Here is a 26277-nt window from a genome sequence, read left to right on the forward strand (position 1 = left end):
CTTCAGCATTCAGACAGAAAAGCTGGGTTTAAAGTACACTTGACTGAAGCAAAAAGGCCTTTCTGTGCCTGGAGTGCAAGTAGGTGTGGGACAAAGTCTGGATCACTTCTGCAAATCCCTCAGGGAAAAAGGCATCTGGAAAAGGAGCCAGAACCTATGGCTTCAGCACGAACTTCTCAAAGCCTGATACTGGTATGAATGAGGCAGCTTCACAGCTACCAGGGAACTTTCAAGCTCTCACCCGAATGAGGAAAAAACAACCCTATTGCATCAGAGTAAAGTTGAAATTGTGATTTGGGTCTATTTCTACATGCTCAAGTTGTAGGAATGTATTTTAAAATGAAAATTCAGACTCCAGAGCACAGTTCTGTCACAAGCCATTTCCAAATTATACGGCCCTTATATTGCAAGGGATTCACCCTCGGGGCCGGGCAGGTAAAAGCGGATCTGTGCAGCTTTCCTAGCACTGCCAATTCAACTGGCTGGGCAAATAAGACCACCTAGAGAGAGATCACTATTTACATCAGCTGTAAGCCGCTTCAAGACTCTTTTATGATTGCTGGGCATCAGTAGGGAGGCTCCAATTGTGGTTGCCACCCGACTGCAGCGATCAGACACTGCATGTGAGAAAGACTGCACGGGGCAGTCAAGAGAACGTCAGGGAAACCAGACTTGTGTTAACATCCAGCAGGATTTGAGCTCAAACTTTTGTTTTTTCAAAAGCACCTCCCTGAAACAAAGCTGTTATGTGATAAATTGAAAACTATTCCTGTTTTCTTCAGTACCACTTATTTGTTATTCAGAAAGATGAACTTCTGGCCTTGACACGGATTCCACTTACTGTGACAACAAGAAGGAATAACGCCGCTGAAGGGGAGGGGGGACAAAATGGACACTAGTTATATGACGGAGAGCGAATGAGACTCCTGATCTCCGATTCTTGTTTTATTTTTTTCCCCGTAAAGGCTTAACACCGAGCGACTCTGTCACCTGTTGCTATCAGCTCACCTCAAAGCAGCATTCAAAAACCACAGAGGTCCATGCTGCTGCCCGAGACGGTATGGACCCTCTCCCACCGATCGCGACACCAACGAGCGTGTGGTCACACAAGATGGTCTCCGGTGGGTTCAGCGGGGGTCCCGAGCGGGGACGTTCTGCCGGACGGGGATGAGATGCCTCTCCCAGCAAGTGTGTCCCCAGCCCCAGCATCTCCTCTCCCGGGGTTTTGCTCCCAGCCACAGCAGCACCGTGCCGGCTCTCGGCAGCTCCTCTGATTAACCTGATAGCTGCCAGATATTGCAGGACACCTTCTGATAAAAAGACTTGCCTTTTTTAGTGCAAATACTTCAAATTGGTTTATTTTAGTTGTAACGTTATTTATAAATTCTTCCGGCTTTAGTAGTGAAGTAATACCACCCCAACCACTGACATTTAATCCATTAAAACTCCATTTAATTATTCTAATTAAGTGATTCATTGACCATATCTTGTAAGAAAAACAAAGGCCATTCCTAATAGGGCAGTAGTTTTAGAACCATCTCCTGTTTCATTGTGTCAGACTGAAACCAGAAAAAGTAACTGGAAACATTTCAAAATCATTTCCAATTGAACCTGCCTGCACAAAATTTGCTTTTAGACAAGAAAGTATTTCACAGCTGATTAAGATGCTACGGAATTTTTAGGCTCAAAAATAATGTGTTCTACTATACGTTCTGGAACAGTAGGAAAAGCTTGTCATATATAATGACCATGTTTGGTGTTTTTTTTAACGATAGTAAAACTGATATCCAGACCACGCTGTGTAGCACTATTTGACTGACAAAACAAGCTGCAAGAATAGAAAATCTTCTGTGACTTCACAGGATATACACTGTACAATGCAGTGCAACAGAGAATTCTCTTCAAATAATAACTCGGATACAGCAATCAGAGTGAGAGGAATAAATATCCATGACTTAATAATTTTTTCTGGAATCCTTTTAAACACTGAATATGCTCCTGCCACTCATAGCACGGAGACCAATTTTCTCGTGATAGGACAGAGTCAAACAACTTCAGATCTAAGTTCTTTAAAAGAACTATTTGTGAGCTGATAGCTGCCTAGCCCAGTTCACATTCCTTCCCTGAGGTGACTGCAGCTCCTCTGCAGCTCTGTCACTGTGAAACTGAGAGCTGTTTACGTTTAGCAGGCCCAAAACGATGAATATTTCTCACGGGTGTGTGGTAATTCTGCAGGCAAAAAAAGCCGAGACAAAAAACAGAGTTCTGAAAACCCTTGAAGCGCTTTGAAGCGCTTACACTTAAATCACATATGCAAGGAAAACAGGCTGAGCAGAATAGCTTTGTGTATGGGTGCATATACAAGAAAGCAAACACCCTCTCTGCTTAACTGATAGTTCTAAAGCAATTAATCACCACATTTACTTTCAAGATGTGAACAAACGCACTTTTTCTATAGCCTCTTTTTTTCTAGGAACATGGTATTATCCATCTTATCTTTTATTGCAACACAAGCCAAACACAAAGAATGTTTGTCTTAAACAGTCACACATCTCAAACCTGCCTCCTTTTAGAGATTGTTCCTGTATTTAGTCTCAACATTTTGCTTGTTCCTACAGAAACAGGGATGTTTTTGCTGTGACCAAGTGCTTCAAACGCTTCCTATGCTCGACTATACTAATAATAGCAAATGCTCTCCTCAGACCCCTCCCATTTGTTAAATTAATCAACACGAGAAGGTCAAATGTGCATAAAGTAGCTTATGCACATTAATTTATTAACTGAAACGACTTCATCACCGCATGTTTTGCTTTTCTGTTTCTTCTTAATATGTTCAGGTAGTTAATTACTATCACTGAAGTAACTTCTGAACTCCAGACTTGCATTGATTCCATGCCACTTCCATATTGCATTCGTGGATGAGCTTGCTTGCATTTGCTTCTCGACACCAAAGCAAAACTGTATTTTGCCATTTTGAAGAAAAAAACTAAATTTCCTTAGTTCCTTAGTTAACCTCACCCGTGCAGGTACCTTCCTGCACTCTTCCTCTCAGCCCCTTCCCATTCCCCTCCAACCTATTTGCAGGTTGTGTCCGCAAATAGCTCAAACGGATGTCCCCAAGCCCCTCGGTGCAGCGAGGACAGACCTTCTGCCATGCATGGCCATTAGCCATGGCCATGTTGCATAAGATCAGCTTTAATTTGTATTCTATCTTGCACACAGATGTGATTTCATCTGCCTTATGCTTTAAGTCAGCTGAATATGAGCTAGCTCCAGATCAAAAGCTGTAAAGTTTGGCTAACACTGTGTTGTACTTGAGAAAATAAGTCTTGCTGAGAGGCTGAGTCCCACATTAGTTTGAACACAAAGCAACTCTAACTGCAGCTAAACAGTTTTTGTTCAGAGCTGGCCTGGGTCCAGCTTGAAGCACGAGAAATGTATACTTATGTCTGCCAGGAAAGGACTACACAGGCACATCCTTGCTCTCCAAGACCTGATGAATAAAATGTCACTGGATAGGTTCATATGCTTCATTTTTTGCACTGCACAGCCACTCAGATGGAAATGCAGGGAAAAGTATTAGGCAAAGAAGTAGGGTTCTGTAAAATTTTCCAGCAATGGCAGGCTTCTGTGATGGCCCCTTTGGGTCACTGGCAGCTGACAAAATTTACAGTGAAGCAAAACCATTCTGTGAGGTAGTAAATTTGTGCAAAACATCTAATTAGTAAAAAAATTCAGAAGTTGAAGGACACCAGCACCTTCGTCAGTCCTTCATTACTAAAACTGTTTCCATATTAGAAGACTTGTCTAGTTTCTCCAACTGTGCTAGCTGGTGTAACAAAAGATATTATCTTGTCCTACAAATTTTGCTGTGAGCAAACTGCAGCTACAGCAATATTACTACATGAACCATACCATAATTTAGCATACCCTTACGAACATGTATATCTCTGCTTTTTATTTGATTAGATGTAAGCGTACAGCATGAAAATACAGAATCAGGCAAATGGATTAAAACCCCAGGTGTACAGCCTATGCCAAGCTGAACCTTTCCTACATAGATCCACCGCAGATTTTCCTCTGCTTCCCTGATTTTCACTGAGCCAGCAACCGAGCTCAGAATCTTATTTTGAAGCAGTGTGAATGTAATTGAAAAACATAAGTTCTACTTTTCACCCCATGTGATTAGTCATTTCAACCATTTCTCATTACAAAGTATAAATTAATATATGAAAAAATGGGATTATTTTCCTATGTTTTACTGCATTTTTGTGTCTTGAGTGCAAATGTAAAACCCTAAGATTACAAAAATTAGTATCCACACAGAACAAATGAGCCCAAAATTCTGTTAATACTTTTTTCTCTCCACAGTCTCAAACCTGTTTACTCAATACTTCATTTGCTGGTATCTGTAACATATTGGAGATATTGATGTGACTGCTCAAGACAGAGCATTAATGCAAAACGTTTTAGAGAGTGCAATATAGGATTCCCTTTCATTCCCTCCTTAAATTAATTAAGGTATTAATTAAGGTAAATTAATTGTAAAGAAAGTCCACATCGGATAGGTACAAAAACCCCACCTGAATGAACGTGAAGAAATGCCAGAATTCGGAGCATTCAGGTTGGAGTGTGGGTAAAGGCTGCCTCTCAGTGGGCATGTCTGTTCAGCGTGAAAGCGAAAGTCATCTAATTAAGTGGAAATCCCCCATCATCATATGTGTTCTGGTGGTTTGGTCACTGTCTAAATTAAACAGATCTCGAGGGAGATTGCCATCAAGTGTTCCCAAGAAATGCAGCAATTCATATGATTTACTATACTTTTGTGCGCTGTTATGCTCACCATCACTAGAATTCCTATACTGAAAATACAGCAGGCCTTTCCAGGAATAAAAAGGACTACAGCTGCACACAGTAAAAGTGACCTTTTCTTCATATTAAAATCTACTTTAGCTAATTTTATAACTTCTGTTCTCTGCTTATTTTTTCAGAAAAGATGGACGTCAACAGAGGTCTTGACAAAGGTCTCAAACTTATCATTTTGCCAGGGGTATCAGCTCATTCCCCTCTAACCAAGACCATGGGTAAACAGCACTGCTCTGCTCTCAAAATCCCTGACTTGCACCAAATCTCTTTAAAACAGAATTAAAGAACAATTGCTTTGACCAGGAAGTAGAAAACTAAAATTCAAAAAAATACACCTCTCAGGAATTAACATTTAAAGGAAAAACAGGAGGCAATCACTTCTGTAATATTCTGATGATAGTGAGTACATGAAAACAAAAGACAATTCTGAAGAGATTATTATCAGCTAAGTGAAGACCAAGCAACTGTTTATTACCTTTGATAACATACTCTACTATTTGACAGAGCAATATATTTTATTTCCTGTAAAAGTAAGCAGTTCAACAGTAATGTCATAAAACTGAGGAAATTAGTACATATTTATAAATACATTGGAATTTGTCCTGTGTTCACTTTTGTCTCTGAATTTTGATTTTTGTTTATCATAATTTTATTACACTTATCTCTATCTCTGTTCCAGAAATGTAAAGACTTGCAAACTTTCATTACATTATCTTCAACCTCATAAAAATTTTTACTCTCAGGAAGCAATTTTGCAAATATCTACCTTCATTGTTTTTCATTACATTTAAACAACACTGCAGAACACACGGAATAAAACAAATACTGCTGTTTGCTTTGGGCCCCGACTAAATAATGCAGGAAGAGACAGTTGGCACAGAGCTGGGCGAGAGGAAGAGGCATTAAGAAAAAGGTTAAGGGTGAAATAAAATTGCAGAGGATCAGAGGAATGTTAAATTGAGAGTCTGCAATGCAGCATTTTTAGAAAGTCTGAATCAGAGCATAGGTGGAGAGGAAATGTCATGGTCTACACCCCTCAGGAAGAGAAAATCTTCAAAGCCCACCTGTTTTCTTGAAGGCCAGTTCTTTCTGGCTCAAGTCTTGTGACTATGAGACACACCTTTGAAATGGAGGTTGCTTATGTTCTTTGCACAGGACTGACATAACCAGTTTATGAATTGGCATCTCCAAAGAGGTTAGCAAGCCACAAAACTTGGAGAAGAACATATTTTTAACATACACTCGTGTTAGGACATTGCTGCACAGTGAAATCTCAAGCTGTATGCTCCAAGAGCAATCGAGCAGGTTTCCATTTCTTTTATTCTTCTAAAATCTCTTTCCTCTAGGCCTGAACTGACCCTAAACAGAGGAATTCAGCCAGACTAGTGAGGCATGAGTCACAGGGGAAGCTGTGACTTGAAAATGAGTATTCTTTGGGCTTCCCCTTTTCTCTCCCTTTTCCCACTGTCTTCCCTGACTTAAAGTTCTCGATTTCTTTTCTGCCTGATATCCGGCCTAACAATCAAAATATTTCATTAAAAATTATCTTTAAGAGTGGAAGCAAGATACATGGAAGAATAAAACCACCAGCTGGAAATACAGGAAGGCGCTACAAAGAAAGAAGCCAGAAGCAACTTCAAATGACAGCGAGAATTAGTATTATTCATGTTTTGAGGAACCACACAAAAAAGGTTACCTAGCCCTTAAAAACTACGACAGTACTTATTCGTAGCAGTCGAAGCAATACCATTGCATGTAAAGAGTTAATACTTTGAGACAGTTACTTTTCATGTCTAAATTAACCCAGAACAGAGTTTATTGTTAAACTGACTACTCTCTAAGAGAAAAAGCGTGTTTGCAATGTGACAGAGGGTTCAAAACGGTGTTGCAGCTTAGTTAAAAAACATAACGAATTTTCTTCCCCTCAAAACATTATTCATTAATTATTAGTTGAGCGATAAGTTAAGGTTTAATTCCCAATATGTTTTTCCACTGTGGCAGAATAATGTTGCAGGACAGCTAAATAAAAACATAGCCAAGCTGATTGCAGCAGTGGGTCTCCACTTGGCACCTTTGCTCACCAGAGACATGCCAGCCTTCGAATGTAGAGGTTGAAGGTATTTTTGAGAATCTTCAGTGCTTTCTGTGGGAATGAACTGCCAGATATCAGCCAAATTAAAATTTGGTCTTAAAATATTTCTGCCAGATAATCAGATGGCTGTGTAATTAAATGTATTTTAAACTTTAAGTATAGAAGCAATATTATTAGCTTTATCCAGCCAGTACGTTTAAAAGTTTTTCACATTATTCGCATCACTACAGAGAATTAATTCACAGCTGCAGGCTGGTTTGTCAGTTTTGAGGCACTGTAATAAACCTGTCACAAACACCACCACACAAATACCTTACATGCTCTTAATGAGAACGTTCCTTTTCTTTCCTTTTGAATTTTAATATCTTTTAATTGTGATTTCAGGCAAGAAAAAGTTACAAAGGCCAATTACAAAAGACTTTGGTACCATCTGCAAGCAGAAGGTGGAAGTGGTGAGACTACTGACTGCTAGGAGACAGCACTTTTTAAAAGAGCGGGTGCCGGGTCTCAGCAGGTGGTGCTGTGGGTGGAAAGGACTACTCTAGCTGTCAGCAACAGACAGGAATTTGTTCATACACAAGGAGGTTCAAGATACAGTTTACAGGTGATTGGTATAAGCTCAAATATCTGAAGTATATAAGCAGGAGGAGAAGAAAAAGTATGTGTTCTACTGCACTATCTTCCATTTCTCCCAACGATGAAACTGAAAGCAATGCTGCGTTAAAAAAAAAATAGATTAAGTGCCAGAAAAATATTCTCGCAATAGAATATGTGAGAAATCAGTATGAGACATATTAGTGCTGACAATTTTAGTATTAGATGGCTAGTATATATCCTTAAGTGTGACTTTCAAAGCAATCACTTCTACAAGTACAATGCACTGTTAAAGGTAGACAAAACTTGGGCTTTTTCTGCCTGAACATGCAGGCACTATGGTCAAAGAAAACCTCTCTCCCCTGGTGCACAGGCATGTTTTCCTAATGTGCACTGAATACAGGTATCAAATTAAGAAGTGAAATGATAGCAGCAAATGGTGTCATTAGTGCCAGAGAAGAGTTCATCCCACCTATAAATTCAGTGATGCATGAAATTCCTGAAATTCCAGAAAAGATTTGCATGAAAGTATGATGAGTTTATAAATACACTATGACTTTGAACATGGATTTTTCTTTTAGATTTACAAAACATAACCCATAGGTCTGCTGCCTTTTACACAAGCCAATATAAACAGTAGATTCCTGATCACCGTTTCCCCCTGGACCAGTGCTTTCTACCGCAGGTAAGAAATGGTCACCACTCGCTGAAGAACAGAGAGTTGTTTGGTGTGACAGTGAGCACAACCTACTCAGTTTTGACCTCTGTGTTACTGTGTGACCTGCAAATAAGTCTTAAATAGTAAATGTTCAACAAAACTCTATTTCATCCTTGCCCTCAACAATTATAATTGTTCTTTTTTTTTTTTTTTTTTTAAAGAAGGGAAAAGTGGAATAGCTCCTTCTGAATCCAGCATTAACTAAAAATTGATCGTTTCTAATGATTGTATGTGGAGTTCATATGGAGAAATGTTTCTCAGGGTAATCTGAAAACAATTTTCATCGTTTCGTGCGTTCTCATATTGGCATTTATTTTGTTTGGAGACAGGAGACTGTGGCTGTTCCATTTACAAACTGCCTCAAGTCTTCATTACTGAAGTTGAAAATATGGTTAGTTCTTAAGATACATAAACTTACTGAAATAGTTTGTATTTTGGGGGAGGCTTTTTTGTTCCAGCTTACATAATAGAAAAACAAGAGACTATTTGCAAAATTCTGTTTGTGAACACAAAACAATGCTCCTTAAAAATAATTTCCTCCCCCCCTCCCTTGTGCCCCCTTTTCCTTCTGTGGATAATGGGAAAGCTACCAATGGAACCACTGGAACTGATCTTGCCTGTTTCTGTTCCAGCTGCTAACAAAAAGGAAAAGTCTTCTTTCCTGCGGAAAAAGGATTGAAGCTTCTGGCTCCAGTATAATTGTTTATAGCTCCCTAAGGTGTTCAACTACTCACTTCACTCCTTTGCAAATTTATACATTGAAACAAAAGGAGATATTTATATGTAACCACGGTATGTTTTTAGCACTGCAAGGGCTACTATAGGAAGAACCTTTCTGACTTTATGGTTTCAACCCCTTTCTCAAGGGAGAGATTTTTCAGGAAAATAATTCATTGTTTGAGTGGAGGTTAATGGCATTGTTAATTTATAGAAAGGCATCATCAATAGTTTAAGAATTTTTTACTTACCCTGGTCAATCAGTAACAGATAAACCACATTATGAGGGGGAACTGTATAAGTGATTAATTCCAAATCTCACATAAACTTCTAAGTAGCACATGGAAAATTACAAAGTGTCTGCCCTGTGGTAAGAATTTAGCATCCTATCTACTGTGGAAAAATCTAGGAAAATACACAAGAAAATGAGAGAGGGCTCTGCAGGCAGGATTTTAAGCACTTTCAAGTAAACTATTTTGAGAAACATAAAAAATAATAACTATATTTACATTTACCTATATTAAATTTAAAAGTGGCTACTACTATTTAAGGAACATTGTTTAAATATTAACATCTTAACCTAACAATGAATATCTAGCATCAATTTAAAAACAGAGAAGAAGAATCTTGCTTGCCCAAATACCAACCCCATATAACCCTTCACAGACTTGAATTCCAGCAAGTTACTCTCAGGCAGTGGAACTGTTTTTTAACAGAAAATTTAACAGAGAATTTGAGCTGTTGTCAATGGGAAGTTCTTAAAGTTTAAGGTAGAAATGCCTCCTCAGAGTGGAATCATAGAATCATAGAATCATTTAGGTTGGAAAAGACCTTTAAGATCATCAAGTTCAACGTTAGCCTAATACTGCCAAGTCCACCACTAAACCATGTCCTCATTCTCCTCCCCATCCCTGTCTTCCAGCTCAGGGGCTGGGTACACCGAGAACAACTGGTCTTGCTATTAAAGACTGAGGCAAAGAAGATGTTAGGTACCTCAGCCTTTTCCTCATCCTTTGTCACTATGTTTCTGCCCACATCCAATAAAGGATGGAGATTCTCCTTAGCCCTCCTTTTGTTTCTCATGTGTTTATAAAAACACGGCAGTAGCCAGATTAAGTTCTAGTTAGTCTTTGGCCCTTCTTATCTTCTCCCTGCATAACCTCATGACATCCTTGTAGTCCTCCTGAGTTGCCTGCCCCTTCTGCCAAAGGTCATAAACTATCCTTTTTCTCCTGAGTTCCAGCCAAAGCTCTCTGCTCAGCCAGGCCAGTCTTCCTCCCTGCCGGCTCATCTTTCGTCACATGGGGATGGCCTGCTCCTGCACCTCTAAGATTTCCTTCTTGAAGTATGTCCAGCCTTCCTGGACTCCTTCGCTCTTCAGGACTGCCTCCCAAGGGACTCTGTCAACCAGCCTGCTAAACAGGCCAAAGACTGCCCTCCGGAAGCCCAAGGTAGCCAAGGTCTGCTGACCTCCCCTCCTTACTTCTCCAAGAATTGAAAACTCTATCATTTCCTGATAGCCATGCCCAAGACCGCCTCCAACCATCACATGACACCCAAGTCTTTCCCTGTTCGCAAACAACACCAGCGGGGCTCCTTCCCTAGTTGGCTCCTTCACCAGCTGTGTCAGGAAGTTATCTTCCACACACTCCAGGAACCTCCTGGACTGTTTCCTCTCTACTGTATTGTATTTCCAGCAGACATCTGGTAAGTTGAAGTCGCCCGTGAGAACAAGGGCTAGCGATTGTGAGACTTCTCCCAGCTGCTTATAGAATATTTTGTCTGCCTCTTCATCCTGGTTGGGTGGTCTATAACAGACTCCCACCATGATATCTGCCTTGTTGGCCTTCCCCCTGATTCTTACCCATAAACACTCAAACCTATTGTCACCATCATTAAGCTCTAGACAATCAAAACACTCCCTAACATACCCCCACCGCCTCTCCTTCCTTGCCTATCCCTTCTGAAGAGTTTATAGCCATCCATTGAAGCACTCCAGTTGTGCAGGTCATCCCACCATGTTTCCGTGATGGCAACTATACCATAGTTTTCCTGCTGCACAATGGCTTCCAGCTCCTCCCGTTTGTTGCCCATGCTGCATGTATTGGTTTAGATGCACTTCAGCTGGGCTATTGATCCTGCCACCTTTTTAGGGGGTGAAGCCCTAATTCCTATGTAACCATCCTCAGGCGCTTCCATGGTTTCTAACACATCAATAACCCTTTGCTGCAGCATGGATCTCCATCCCCTACCTCCACTGAGATGGCAGACCGAAGGACCTTGCTAGCACACTGTCCCTCAAACATTGACATGCCGCCCCCAGGCTTATGTCTAGTGAGCCTGGTTTTATCCCTTTCCCCCTTCAAATCTAGTTTAAAGCTCTTTCAACGAGCCCTGCTAACTCCTGTGCAAAGATCCTTTTCCCCCTTTGAGACGGGTGTACCCCGTCTGTTGCCAACAGGCCTGGTGGCACGTAGACCAACCCATGATCAAAAAACCCAAAATTCTGCTGGGACACCAGGCTCGGAGCCAGGTATTGATCTGCTGGCTCTTCCTGTTTCTTCCCTCATCATTCCCTGCAACTGGAAGGATAGAGGAGAACACTACTTGCTCCTGATCCTTTAACCAGTCGTCCCAAGGCCCTGAAATCTCTCTTGGTTGCCTTCAGGCTTCTTGTTGCAACTTCATCGCTGCCTACCTGAAAAATCAATAATGGATAATAATCTGAGGGCCGTACCAGGGTAGGAAGCTTTCTCTTCACATCTTTAACCCAGGCCCCCCAGCGAGTGGGGGGCTTATGTTCCCAAACTTTCAGAGAAAATCCTAATAGTTAGAGGACTAAATTTCTGGAAAAGCAACTCAGGAGGCAGTACAGATCTTAACCTTGGTTAGTGTCCCAAAGACAAAATGGGATTATAAAATTGGTAGATAAAATCTAGATTTTTAATAAGAATATGCTTATGTTTTGATTCTTTACATACGGGAGTAAACAGACCACCGGTCTAGGACTGAAGGGACCTAGGTTTCAATCCTGGCTCTGCCGTACCCTAATGTAAGGACTCACAGAAGAGTAAGGATGCTTCTCTGCCTCTCGCTTTCTCCATCTAAAACATATTGATTTCAAATCTTTTTTTTGTGATGGGCTGTGAAAAAACGACACATAAGTATTACATGCTGTTGCTGTGCTTATTTTTAAAACCATCTGTCACTTGAAATAATATGAGACAAGTTATGCTTGAGCCATGCAGCTGCTTTTCAGACCTCTAGTGACCTAAGGCTACAAAGATTAATAAGTAATACCATAATTATGAATGGTGGTTAAACAGCAATCTAGATTCCAAAGCCAAAATATACAGTTCTCTTTCATGTATATAAACTTGCCCCAAACTAAACAAACTAGCTTCAAAGGTCTACAAGACCAGAACTGAACTCTGTCACCTTTGCAGGCCACTTTATTTGAGAATACTGTCCTTGATGTGTTAAAGTTCACTGGGCTACATTCACACTGTTTGTTATTAAACATTAAATCTGATTCTGTGGAAAAAAATATTCTTTTTCTGGAATGTTACACCCTGTGCCAGAAGCTTACAATTTACAGCTCTACTGACACCATTTGAAACATCACCCTATAAAGAGACTCAGCGTAGTATTTTCTAGTGGTGTTTTCACTTCTGTTTTTTCCTACCATAGCGATCAGAAGACATCAAGGCCCTTCCACACCAGGAGGTTTTCATCTGCCAAGCTTAGCTTCGTCATATTATTTGACTCAGGAGACACCCAGCTGGCTGAAATGTTTTATGCCAACACATATGATAATTTTTTGCCTACAGGAGTTTTGACTATTTTTACTATAGTCCGCTAGCCATCACTGCAAAAAATCTATGCTGACACGGTAATATCAACAAAAAGGTATTAATGTCATGACCACTATGACAGAATAATGTTAAATTGCAGCACAGGCTAATTGTGGAAGCTTTACTTGTGGAAGACACGGTGAATGAGCCAAGATTTCCTGGTGCACTTCTGGAACTACTCATTATAGCATCCTCAGTTCACTCATTTTGAAGTTGCAAGATGTACGGTAGTGTAGGGATTGATAGGGACAGCAGAAGGAATGGTCACACCTTACAAGGTAAGGATCTCGGAGAGAAAGTAGAGAAGTGACACATTTTGGTGGCCAGAGCGTTATCGTCACTGGTGCCCATACCTTAGGGTTCCCCTTGCCAAGCAGTATCAGCAGTCTGGAAGGCTCAAGCATGGTTATCTTGTTTCATTGCTCTTTGGCTCTGTACAACGTTGTAGAGTAAGGATGTTGAATACTTTTTTAATTTTTCTTTTGCCTAGAGAAAAGGAAGTACCCTAACAAAACACAGTGTACATGATTTTTTAGTACATGATCTAAGCACAATAGGTAAACATCTGAGATCTTTCCATAAAGATATTTCCTACAGAGTTTGCCAACTCTAGATTTCCAATGGCTGGTTTGGATCAATAAAACAAAATGTTTCAGTTCTACCCATTGGAAACTTTGACTGAAATTAAAATTTTGAGCACGATATTTCTGTTTTGGTATAACATCACCTGCCAATGAGAAAATGATTAACTAAAATTCTTCCAAAGAACCCTGCTGTTAACATAGAAATGTCTTCTGGAGAAAATTAAGTTAACCTGATGTTATTCTGCAAAATGATTATTCAAGGGCAACAGAGTGGTTGTGTCACATATCTGGCACAGAAGCTGTTGTGCCCTAATGGCCATTCACACGGATGAATATTGTTAGGCAGCTGGATTCTAATTACTCCACAACACAAAAAAAGGCACAGTGAGCCGGAGCTCCTCCACCTAAAAATCTATGGTACTGTATTTTGGATTGAGGGGCCAGAAGGTATCTAAGCAAAATTGGATTTATTATCCAGTTATGCCTTTTATTATTAAGCCAAAGATGCTAACTGCTGTCTCCTGCTTCTCCCCGTGTTTTGATAATTCCTTTCTTTCTCTACCAGGTTGACTCACAGAAAGACATTCTCTTCCAAGAAAACACTCACATACTGTATCCTCATCTGACTTTTAATCTCTGCTACTCCATTGCTGCAAATCTCTATTTCATTGCTTTAAAATCTCTGATTTTTCCTGTGATTTTCTATGGTTTTACCAATCCTGAATAAATGTATAATACAAGCAAACTTTTTTCCCTAGTATACATAATACATTTATACATAATAGAAATATGTAACATTTACACACAATAGAAATTTCAGCTTATGGAAGAGACATATCCTTCTTTCTACTGTTGTTTCATAGTTTTAACATTGTGAACAACCATCAAATTTGTAATCTTTTCTAAAATGATACAAGCTTTTTGAGCACAACCACAAATTCTTTGAAAAATGAAGTCTGCTACGACTTAATTACCCTGGTAAATGAAAAAAATTCCTCAAAATCCCTCCAGTTCTGCTTGTTTGTGTGAGTAAAGCAGGAAAGTACAATTTGTTTCTTATTTATTGTTGCCCTTTATATTCCTTTTGGGAACATAAGCCAGGATCACATAGGATATACATGTAAGGCAGCATCTCCCAACTACACAGGAAGGACTGAAGGGATATTCTTGCAAGAAAAGCCAAAATGGGATTCTGTAGAAGCCAAAATGGGATTCTGTATGTGTTTTGTGAACAAGATTTCCTACATTTCTCCTAACTTCCCACAGAAACAGTTATTACTTGGTATTCGAAATCTGTAAAAAAACCCTTGAATGATGCTTATACAGAGCCAAGGAAAAATAGCATCATGGGCATACAATGTGCTTTGCCATCAAACATGGTATTCCCAGCTGTTTAGTAAACCACTATTATTCTACACCGTTTCTGTTTCCTGGGAAACACAATGAGAATGAACACAAAGTAGACCTCAACATGAACTCTGGAAAAATACAAAGGTGACTTGCCATGCACTCAACACGTGACTGCTGACCTATAATGTTTGGGTCTGCAGATGCTGGCACATACCTATGTTTACTGAGCATGGAAAAAAGTTAATAAAGCCAATACACAACTTCGAACCTCTCTGCCTGTGAACGATTACCTAAGATGCTCTTTTTAATAATTTTTGTTTGTCCTTTTGAAAACTGAACTATTCCTGGCTACAAAACTTACTCCATGCCCCATTTTTATCTCTCTCTGGAGTGTTTGCAATGAAAGAATGACAAAAAGGTTAGCCTCTAAACTGCCTGTTTGTTTGACCCACTGTAAGATTAGGTAACTTCTTTCCTAAGGAGCAAAAGCATTACTGTTGTGCAAAAGGACAATGTCCTGATGGTACTTTGCTTTGTTTGTGAAAAGGCCCAGTAACGGGCATATATCACATTCTCAAAGCATTAAATTATAGTAGTAGAGAACACAGTTAGTAGTGATGGCAGCCTGAACACACTTGTGTTTTGTTTGCAGATCCTGCTTCTATCTGCCCAAACATGGGCAAATAATTGCTAACTCTTTCTATGTAATCCATAAATCTAAGACTCTGGAGTTAGACCTATTAAGGTTCATCAAAGCACCAGGGACGGCATTGCAAGAATAACATAATCAGAAATATTTGACAACAAAATAATGCTATAAAAGGGGTTGGATAGACTACATTTAGTCTACTGCATAGACTGCATTTGCCTACTGTCAGTACACCCCAAAGTGTAACACTTTGAGGCACCTAACTCAGAAAACAAAGATAGCAAATGATTTTCCATGTTGGATAGTTCAAATTGGGTTCACAACTGCAGAACACCGACATCACAACATATCGCCTCCTTTGTAGTAAAGAAGTGCACCTTCCCAGAAAGACCAGGCTTTTCTCACTAGTGAAAAACAAGCTGAAACTTACTGCTGTTAACAGTTTAGTACTTCAACCACAGTCACCAACATTATCACACCTAATCCTCAACAATGGATTTCGTTTACTATTTCTGATTGGAGAAACAGAGCACTAACGATAATCACCCCCACTTCTGTAAAATTCCACATACAGGGATTTTCCATCAGTAAGATATTTAATCAGAACCTCTTATTTGCCGAAATGAATACTTAAGCTATAGCTGGCAAGGAAAAAAATCTATTCAAAGACAAATGAATCCCTCCTGTGGAATATTTTATAACCTAGTAGTTAGGATGCTTCGCAGAGAAAGGTACAAACATCTTGCTCTTTCTCAGTAAATGGCACTAATTCATCTGAGGTGAGTATACTAATAATGAGCTACAAAACACTTTATGCAGAGTGGAACAACTTAACCTCAGAGATGGACAGAGGCTTAAGCTGTACACGTCAGTTGTATGATGGTCACTGAAAAACAATTTCCCTCCAAAATTCTTAAGTCAAACACAACCTCTGTTACTATACAGTAGAAAGGCAGTACAAGGGGAGATACATTTAAATGACAGTGACAATTATTTGTGAGGATCTAATGAGCAACTCTGCTTTAAAGAACTCTTTTAAACTTTAACTTAAATTTAAACTCTTTCCTTAAATAATTGAATAACTCTTTGCTTTGAACTTAAGCTGGTCACATCATGATTCAGTTCTTTTGCAATGTTTTTCATGACATTTTTAAAGCTAAACTACCACTGTGAAATTATAATTGTTTCAGTCCCTGAGTATAATGTGTTTCTGAATTCACCTAGGGCCAGATTTTCACTGTCTTATTCCCCTGTGTGAGTCATCCCATTGGCTTCAGTAGCAAGATCTGCATGGCTAGTATCTTACCAGCATGAGTATGAAGAGCTTAAACTGGCCATCATTGCTTTGTTTACATGACATGCATATGTGTTTATGTGTATTTTACTATCCTCACATTGATTAATATAATACCGTGGGAATAACTTAAATGAAATGCATGGGATTGTACCTATATGCTAGAGAAAGGAGAAAAGTTGCAATAATCTTGCCAGTCATCTCTTGTATGGAGTCCAGCTTCACAATGGCAAGCCATCTGCTGCATGACAATACCTCCATCACGGAAACTCCCTGTTTCAAACAGATTCCAACAATTCTGCTGGGACTATAATAATGTAAAATTTCATTACCATGCTTCTGAAACACCACCAAGTGCAGCAGTCTTGAAAGTTACCTTCTGTCAAGCAATTCTATCACACATCCACACATCAGAGTTACATGCTTCTTTACATTGTTGCCCACAGAAAAAAAGTCAGAAAGGTGATTTAATCAAACAGCTAAAGTATTCCAAGGAACACCGTGGAATATCTACCAGGGAACAGTATGGTGCATCTTGGCTTCCCAGATGGTAAAAGGCATTTCATACACTGCAAGGGCTTTATGAAATCTTTCTGGTTGCTCTGGGAGACTGCAGAGAATGATTTTAAGCTGACACGTGTTCTAAGTCTGCTCTAATTTTCATCATCAGCTGTTTGTAGCTGCTATCAAAATGAGAGGAAGTAGACGTATCATGCTAAGTCAGTTTTTTAAGCACCCCTGCAACAGATTAATGGATTCATCTTCGTATTGCTCCCTAGATGTATATGGCTGGCGTATAACTATTCAGAAAGCGAGACTCTGTGGTATGCCAAAAGCTTTTGATTTGCAGGACTAAGTGCCACATTTTCTGATACTCCCTCTACGAAAAAAGTATACCCATTTGTACAAAGCATGCTTTGAGAAACTGTAAACTTTGTAGGAAAAGCACAAGCAGTTTCAACATGTTCAGTACTTAAACGCTTTACAGTAACATTCATACATGAAGCCAAATTTTCTTAAGGATTTCAGTCATCTGACTGATTTGTATTGATGGATCTGTATCTCCTCTTTTTGACAAGCTTGGGAGACGCATGCAAAGAAAAGAGTTCACTTATTCAATTAAATATAGATTTCAGGAAGCAAATTTAGGTACCATTTTTGACAAGTTTCTGCTTTTTTAGGATCACCAAAGAGATGCCATGCTTTTCTTGGATTTTTACAGTTTTCAGAAAGAAAACCCAAACAGAAGCATATTCTGCTTTCAGTCTTGAGCAAGACCGACTAACACACCAAGAAATGATGAAACCACCATCTTTATGTTTTTCTCAAGAACACTTGATAAATCTAATCAGCTGCTTGCTACATAATGTCAGGAAAATGGAGCATGTGCCCTCTATTGAGCAAAGAGTGTATAATAGTCCTACACAGATTTTTCTTCACTCTGAAAAGCTAGCCTAAAGCTTGGCTGTTAACTAGATAGCAGTTTGAAAGACAGGCTGCTTGTAAACACAGTGCAGGGCATGGAAAATTTCAGAGTGCCAGCAGAGATAAATGTGTCCTGTATTCAGATAACCACGTTCATAATTACAGCAAAGTGTGCCATAAGCAGTCACTCAGGATGCTGTACTACAGTGGCCAAGGCAGAAGAAGTTTCATATAATTGGTTACTTAAGGGATGGAAACAGATTTCTCCAAAGCCGCAATATAAAAAAAAAAAAAAAAAAAAAAAAAAAAAAAAATTGGAAAAACTTTAAAAATTTTTGCCAGCACCGGCAAAAAAAAAAAAAAAAAAAAAAAAAAAAAAAATTGGAGAAACTCTATACATGATTGCCAGGCACGTAGCAGAAGCGAAATAACATGGATTCTGTCAAATCAAAGGCTTCAAGTGCAGGAGATTTAGGAACTACTCTGGTTATCAGAAATAGAAACTTTAGGATAAAGTTTTAAAACTTTGTTTTATCTTCAGACAACTTTTTGAACACTCTGGGATGGCATTTCAAAGTATTTCTATTTCTTTTTTGCTAACACAATTTGCTTCAGTAACATTTCCATGTTCTCTCTTCCTGCCAATAGCAAAAAATCTTGTCCTTCATAATGAATGCAGGAAAATCTGCTTGGTCTTCATAATAGGCTAGATTCCATTATTTTCAAGCCAGGACCACAATAAAATGCTTGCCTCTGATATACGGTATATCCCTCACATAGCCGTGAGCACACGGGACTCATGCTGAGTAGATGGGCAGTACAGCAAAAAGGGTGTTAGGCAAAACGGGGTACAAGAAGGTGGTGGGGAAAGATCCCCCCTTTGGAGGCAGAACAGGAAATCTGCACCAAAGCACATCTTTTTGGGACAGACAGCTGTGGAAATGAAGTTAAGGAGGTGCACTGAACCAGACTGTGGGTGAAGTCAGGAGGAAGATGACTTTCTGTTTTCTCTGTTCCTCTCTCCATTCTGTAACAGTTTAGCTAGCCCAATAATTCTTTTGTGGGCTTTCTAATACTAAAAAAATAAATGCAAATCTTTAAGTATTCTCTATGATAGACTGGTCCATGCTCTGAGTAGGATTTTTTTCTTCAGATGACCTCAAAAGGTCCCTTCCAATGTAAATTATTTTCTGATTCTATGATCGCATCCCAACACCACGTCTAATTTGTGACAAAAAAGTCTGTTTATTCATTTTCCCTGCATACAAGAACATGTAACCAAAGGGAAGGAAATAAAAGGAGACATCACTCAAGGAACAGAAGGTTAGAGATATACAATAAAAGAAAAAAGAAGAATACATGGAGGACTAGGTCTGCATAATGTTGTTCCTGCAAACTAAGACAAGAAATGCGGGCTCCATGAGACCCAGAGCAGCAACTCAAAGTACTTCTGTGTCACCTACATGGCACGGTATACAAGAAATAACATTTTTGCAAGACGAGCTTGGATTCAAGCTCATACAGACGAGCTCCAGTTATCCACAAACAAAAATGTAGCTACACTGAAATGATATTGTGAATGTTGTTTTAATACTGCAAATTTTTGCCTTACTTTAAAAATCCATGCAACACCACTAATTAGAAAATGCCATGTTTCCACTAGCTGTAGTACACACAGTTTTAAGGACCATCAGGCTTGTTCATAGTGTATCTAAAAAGACTACCAACTGACTGAGGACAGTGCACTCTTACGGTCTTGTTTTTATAACTAAGTCACAGAATGCAGCCATTTGGCAAGCGGTGTGGTAAATTACAGCAGAGTAATATTTGCCAGATAATCTCTGTGATGAGGTTATTTTCACAATATACCACAATATATGTTTAAGAAATTTTTAAAAATTGCAAAGTTGGGCATTAAACATATAAGAAGCAGATGATATTAACCACAGACTAAAGCCTTAGTCTAAAAATATGCGTAAGTTGCTGAGCAAATCCTATTTAGACCAAGTTATTTGCATTCATCATTTAAGAAAGCAAAGATCCCTCAGAATTAATAATGTCTAAAGGGATTGAGATACTTCAAATTTCCGCAAAAACGGTAGTATTTTTATGTCCTATGTAAATTAAGAGTATTTCAGAACAAAAATAAAATCATGCCTCTTATACATATGTTCAAGGAAGACACGGCCTGGAATAAAAACTGAGAGAGAATAACAAAGGTCCCTTCCAATCCAAACTATTCTCTGATTCTATGATTCTATGAATAAGAAGATAATAAATTTCTGAAGCCCCCACATAAAGCACCTTCTGATGCCTTAGATATTAAAGATGAAGACAGAGAGGCCTGAAGAGACCCTGTTCAAAGAGAAGAAAAAATCTGAAGGCTGATCATTGATACCCAGGCAATATTAAGAAGTTAAGTAATTCAAATAATGTACAAAACAGACAGTGGAATCCTCCAATGGTACCTCAGACACGTGAGGAGTACTCTTGTAAATGTGCATGAACCTACCAATGAGACAGCTTGAAAGGAGTAAGATTGCCAATGAGGAAGGTGACATTTCTGAGTCACCAAACGCAATACAAATGCCACTTATCCATCAGAAAAAAGTCTTGTACACTGTGTTGCTCCTTCTTTTACGGACAGAATTCTTCACATATTAACTTCCCACTTCAGGCTGTTCAATTAGCTGGTCCTATGCTCTTCAAATGGTATTATTTTCAGGGTCATTACCATGCAGGCCAATAAAATTACTTCCTGTTCATATTCAGTTGAATGAGAAGAAAACACTGTTTCTTTAGCTTTTTGTGTATTTTCTCCACAGGATTTCATTTTTCAATAACTTAATTTTCTTTCAAAGAAAGTACATCTTTAGCAGAGAACATTAAATAACTGTATTCTCTTTTATAAATTGCTTGCTTTTATAGCTCAAGGTAACAATGTTATTTTATTCTTAATCTTTGTATATTAATATCTATTCACTATCAATTTTTTTATTAAAATGCAAGTCAAGGAAAAAAAGCAAGTAAAGAACAAAGCATAATCATTAACAGCACTTACAAAGCTATTTGATGGCCTAAAAAGATTAAACAGTGACATTTAGTATACAGAATTGAGTGATCTGCATATCTACGATTTTTTGCTACTGTTTTAGGTTACAATCTGCGATAGAGTAAGAGATGATCCAGGATCTTCTTTCCAGCTGAGAGAACGAAACCTCAACATTGGCTTCTCAGAAGTTTTTTTTTATATTGCTTAACGTTCTTTAGTGCTGATTATTTAGTCCCTGATGTTTTAAAGATGAAATTGGTTCTGATTTTATATATAACAAAATAGCTACTGAAATGCATGAATTTCTGTGCACGAAACATTTTTTTAACAGCTTGCTGTTATTTGGGGGAGGGAGTTGAGGAGGCTTGGCAATATCTGAATTAAGCCTAAGGGTAGATTTCATTAATTTGCACAGGAAACTAAAAGCCCCACTGCAAATTAACTGAGATTGTAAATTTAAATAGTAAAGGAAAAAGCAAGTATAGGTGAAAAACAAAAAGCTCCAGAATATGAAGGTATCTCAACTTGCTCTATATTTAAGAAACTCACAGAATGTGTTGTATCATTAATAATATTTTATAAACCATGGAAGCTATTACAGCATATCATTCAGACTACTGCCAAACATTCTCAAAACTATGCCTGATTACTCTAAATATTCATCAGAGTGGGATAAGGCAGTCTGTTAAATGCAAATAATGCTTTGCGCTATGGAGAAAGTACAGTTAAGGTTCCAGTCTGAGGTCTAGTTCAGCAAACTCCCAGTATCACCATAAATAAATGCCTTGTGTGATCTTAAGCAGGTAACCTAATATTAAAAACCTAAAAAACAGATTGCAGCCCTAAAGTGTAGCTGTCTGGATCTTGTACTGGGTCCTTGCTTTGAGTTAGGAGCCTCTCTGTCAGAGAGGTAGCTCCAACCAGGCAAGCTACAAACAGGTCTCCAAGGTGGAGAGTCAAGAGACAAGACAGTGAGAACGTGCTGCGGTACGTACAGGGCCATGCTGAGGTGGGTCTTGGTCTCATCACTGCCACAGCCTCCCGCGAACGTACCTCACAGCCCCCAGCGTTTTGAGCATGGCTGGACAGAGCACGAGTTCCCATCAACAGGGAACACAAGAAGGGAGAAACCTTCATAAATACTTGTCTCTTCTCAGAAGTTAGGCTTGCAATTCAGAGTTGCAGGGAGGTGTTGATATTTGATCAGGGTTCACAGCCAGAAAATTTCTTCTAGACTTTGGTGGGAGACTTATCTTTTTCTTTTAAAAAACACAAACGTTTCAGATGGTAACAATGCCCGTCTTTTATACAACAGGTCAGCAGTTGTAAGATCCACCTAAGAAGTGGAAAGACTTGGCTTCCATGCCCTCCTCAACCTGCGGGTTGGTGTGGGGAGCAGACCCACATCTCCAAACTCTAACAACTCTTTAACATAAGACTCTTGTGCAGTCTTTCGAGTAGAAATCAGAACCAGGATCTCCCCTCTTCTAAATAGGTGCCCCAATCATTTACCGCAGAGTCATGCTCCCTCTTGCTCCCTCTCTTTGACCTAAGGAATTTTGATATTTTTTTTTCGGGCTGGCGCAGCATCAGAAGGTGAAGTGGAGGGAGCCTCCCACCCAGACTAGCCTATAGCCTGGTAGTCAGGTCCCAAGATTAAATGAACCATCTTTATTCAGGCTGAGAACAGGGCATGCCGAAACATTTCACGTTAGGGTGTGTAGTTTATGTGGGACTGTATCTCCATATTAAAGTTTCACTCTTAGGAAACTGACTGTAGCTGACTGTCAACAACACTCACAGATCCTTACCTGGGCAAATGCTCTAGTGCTCCTCTTTTAAAAAGTCACACTGTAAATGTATTAGCACACAACCTCTGTTCGATTGTGGCAAGTTAAAACCAGATTATATATCTGGGAGAAAAAAAATGGAGCTTTATATGCAGGGGTTAGGACACACTTTTTCAGCATGGGTACTACGTATAAAATATTTATTGCTAAGAGAGAACGATGAAAAATCTTCTCAGCCAGTCTGATACTACCCTGCCAAGGTCACTACACATTGCTGTTCCACAAGGCTGTGACTCAAGCCAAACGGATTATAAAAATGAACCTGTTCATTGATAGGCATGTGGGGAAGAGGAAAAAGAAATCAAACAGGCATCAGTTGCAGTAGCAGCAGTGGGACGTTAGCATCTTTGGCATTGCCCATTCCTCATGGTCAAAGCTTGTTTGATAAAAGCCAAGGAATGCAGCACTGTTGACAAAGTCCTACGATAGCAGCACTCAGAATGGAAAGGGAGATAAGTTGAGAACTGGCACATTCTGTCTATGGCAAACATGGCTGGAATATTAGCTCATGTGGCAACAGTTGGAATAAATAGGAGCTGGTATGCTAAATCCTAGTGATGTTGGCTGGTGAATACTGCTTGAGGTTTAAGGTGTGGCAACTTTTCTTTACAGACTCATTGGCACACGCACACTGAGCCTTATTACTTCTCATTTACTGAAGCTGGCACACCTTGGGTTGTTTTCTTTTTTTTTTTTTTTGTTGTTGTTTTTTAAAGAAAGAACTGAATCATAGGAAGACAAGATGGGAGATGTCAAGTCTGAGGCATATATGTTTGAACTTTATGAAAAAAGAAACCAAAGAGTCAAAATCAGATCACTGTATCTCAGCAGCACATGCTAAGTGAAAAACTCAATGAGAAAAAGTTTAAATCTGAGAAGGGAAAGAAAGATCAGATACAAAAAACACATGTTTGTAGGTTCCTCTTTAAACCAGATCCCCAGCACAACCTGTTACGGATAACAAAAATTTTTATATCCCTCATGCATTTTGGTATGTTAACACAGCGTGTTGCAGTGCAGTAAAAACTTTCTTGCCAGGCTTACCTGCTTCTAATTTTCTTCTAAGATGTATGCTATCTTATCCAACCTGGACATCTCCGCCAAAGAACCCCTCCCAATCTCCTCATATACTAGTAACAATACACATCCAAAGAATGAGTCAGAAAAATGCACTTAAAATTCTCTGGCAGAATTAACAGCTGATAATACACTGTCAAGCAAGCACCTGGATAATTTCTAAGCTTCTTTGACATCTGTGGGTCACAAATAGTCATTAAAAAGAAAGACTTTTATATAGAACTCATGAAAAAAATCACTTTTTTTGCTGAAAAGGAAAAAAATAAGATGGAAAAAAAAATCATATTCCAAATTAGGACTAACCTAAAGACCTTTTGAAGTGCTTTCTGTGTGCAAATGAGAGGAAAAACATGAGAAACCTTCAACAGAAGCAACAGCTCAGGAGATTTAACTGCCTGTTGAGCCATTCTCCTTTATCCCAGAGGGATACCTCAACCAACAAGTCTCTGCTTATACTGCATAGGGTTCATATTAGTCTTTCCAGATTCAGCTTTCCATTTTCTAATAATGTTCAATAGAGTCAGGTTTAGTCTCTCTCTCTCTCCCTTTCTCTCTATAGTTTTGGTCAAAAATCCAAGCTTTTCATTCTAAAAATAAAATGATGAGATAAGTCTTCAGAAAATGTCTCACCAGCTCTAATTTTAGTGAAGATGTATACCAAGAAATTAAGAAAAAAATAGTGAGGCTTTTTTTTCCCCTCAAGTATACCAGAAGGCTTATTGTTAATGTAATTCCTAAATCAACATTATATTCATTTTAAGCCTACGTTTATCAAGCAATTATGGAATTATTTGCAGGTTTCAAAAGCAGTGAGAAAAATCTGCATATGATATATCACGTTTGGTATTTTTATTATTCCATGTTTTCACAAACAAATTTGCAAAACAGGATGCAAATTTATTTCTACTATCTAGTACTAAATAACCAAAGAATAAAAATATCATTTTCTGACCTTTACTATTCAATAAGAATTGCCTGAGAAAACACGAGCAGGAAAAATACCACTGTAACATCCACTAAAACAAGGTAAAGTAAAGGTTAAAATACTAGTAAAAGTGGAGGGAAAAAAAAAAGCTCTGGAGAGTCAGGTATATTCTGCTTTTCAGGCAGAAGTAGACCTTGAAAAACATTGCTGTTCCTTAAGGAAGAGTTAAGTGAGATTCAAGGAATAGATTTCATAATCCTTGGGCAGAAGAAGACTGAGGGAAATCAAGGCAATAGTGACAGGGCCAAACAAACTACAGTAGTATCTGAAATTCCAGAAATATAAAAGGAGTGGGTGGCCTTTACTGATAAATTACAGATTTCTTTATTGAAGCAGAAAATATATTTCTGGATATTGCAATATGCATGTCCAAAAGCAGCTGGCCAAAAATCTGGTAAGAAAATTCTGTTGACCTTATTTCAAGAAACTGCTATTTGGGTACATTTGTTCACTGATACATATGAAATTTAATCATACACATGATATTAATAAATTCATGAGGGTGATTTTTGGTCCTTTTTTCTAGGCATTTAAAACATTAGTCAGAACATTTATCACATACATAAAACCCACTCACAGTTTTCATTATAATTTTACTGGGAAGACTGTTTACTTCTAGAAAGGAAATGTAATATACTTGACACCAAGAAGATAATTCTTATTCTGTCAGGAATAGTTGCCTAGGACAAATGCCTGTTCCCACAATTTCAGTGCTGTTATAGTTGTGTATTTAGAAAGGAAACCTTACTATGATGCTTTTCTCCTTCCTAAAAACTACTTTTTCTTCAACCAAAATATCAGCTACAAGATAGTGGAAAATTAAAAATTAGGAAAATAATAAAAATTTTGAAAAGGCTTTCCTTCTTAGCTTTCAGCTAGATCATATGAAAATAATGAGAAAAAGATTCATACAAATGAAAAATCAATTAAACTTTACATTTGCTGCAGTGCATAAAGTTTGCATTTGTTAAAGGTAACACAAAGTTATAATTTCCTTTCTAATTGTTAGTTACTACATTTTATTATTGAAATTGCATTGGGGAGGGGGGTCTAAAGTGTTCCCAGAATGCCAGTAGCTCAAGGTATATGCTGTGGGTTGACCCCAGCCTGCAGCTAAGCACTGCACAGCTGCCTGCTCACTCCCCCTGCCCCAGCGAGATGGGGGAAAGA

The 26277-nt window shown here is 38.7% G+C and overlaps 1 protein-coding gene across 1 annotated transcript in view; it reads right to left on the reverse strand.

Annotated features, from left to right (window-relative positions):
• Window positions 1-1008: 1008 nt before the first annotated feature.
• The window catches only part of LOC104083352 (G-protein coupled receptor 98-like), a gene marked incomplete at both ends in the record, with an annotated part of 85455 nt that continues 60186 nt past the window's right edge, over window positions 1009-26277 (reverse strand). Inside the window, 2 exons of the mRNA XM_009586810.1 lie at window positions 1009-1286; window positions 2181-2229. Of these exons, the coding sequence (XP_009585105.1) occupies window positions 1009-1286; window positions 2181-2229 (327 nt within the window). The remainder of the gene's footprint in view (window positions 1287-2180; window positions 2230-26277) is intronic.

The sequence above is a fragment of the Fulmarus glacialis genome, unplaced genomic scaffold, assembly GCF_000690835.1.
Source record: "Fulmarus glacialis isolate BGI_N327 unplaced genomic scaffold, ASM69083v1 scaffold8171, whole genome shotgun sequence".
Lineage (NCBI taxonomy): Eukaryota > Metazoa > Chordata > Aves > Procellariiformes > Procellariidae > Fulmarus > Fulmarus glacialis.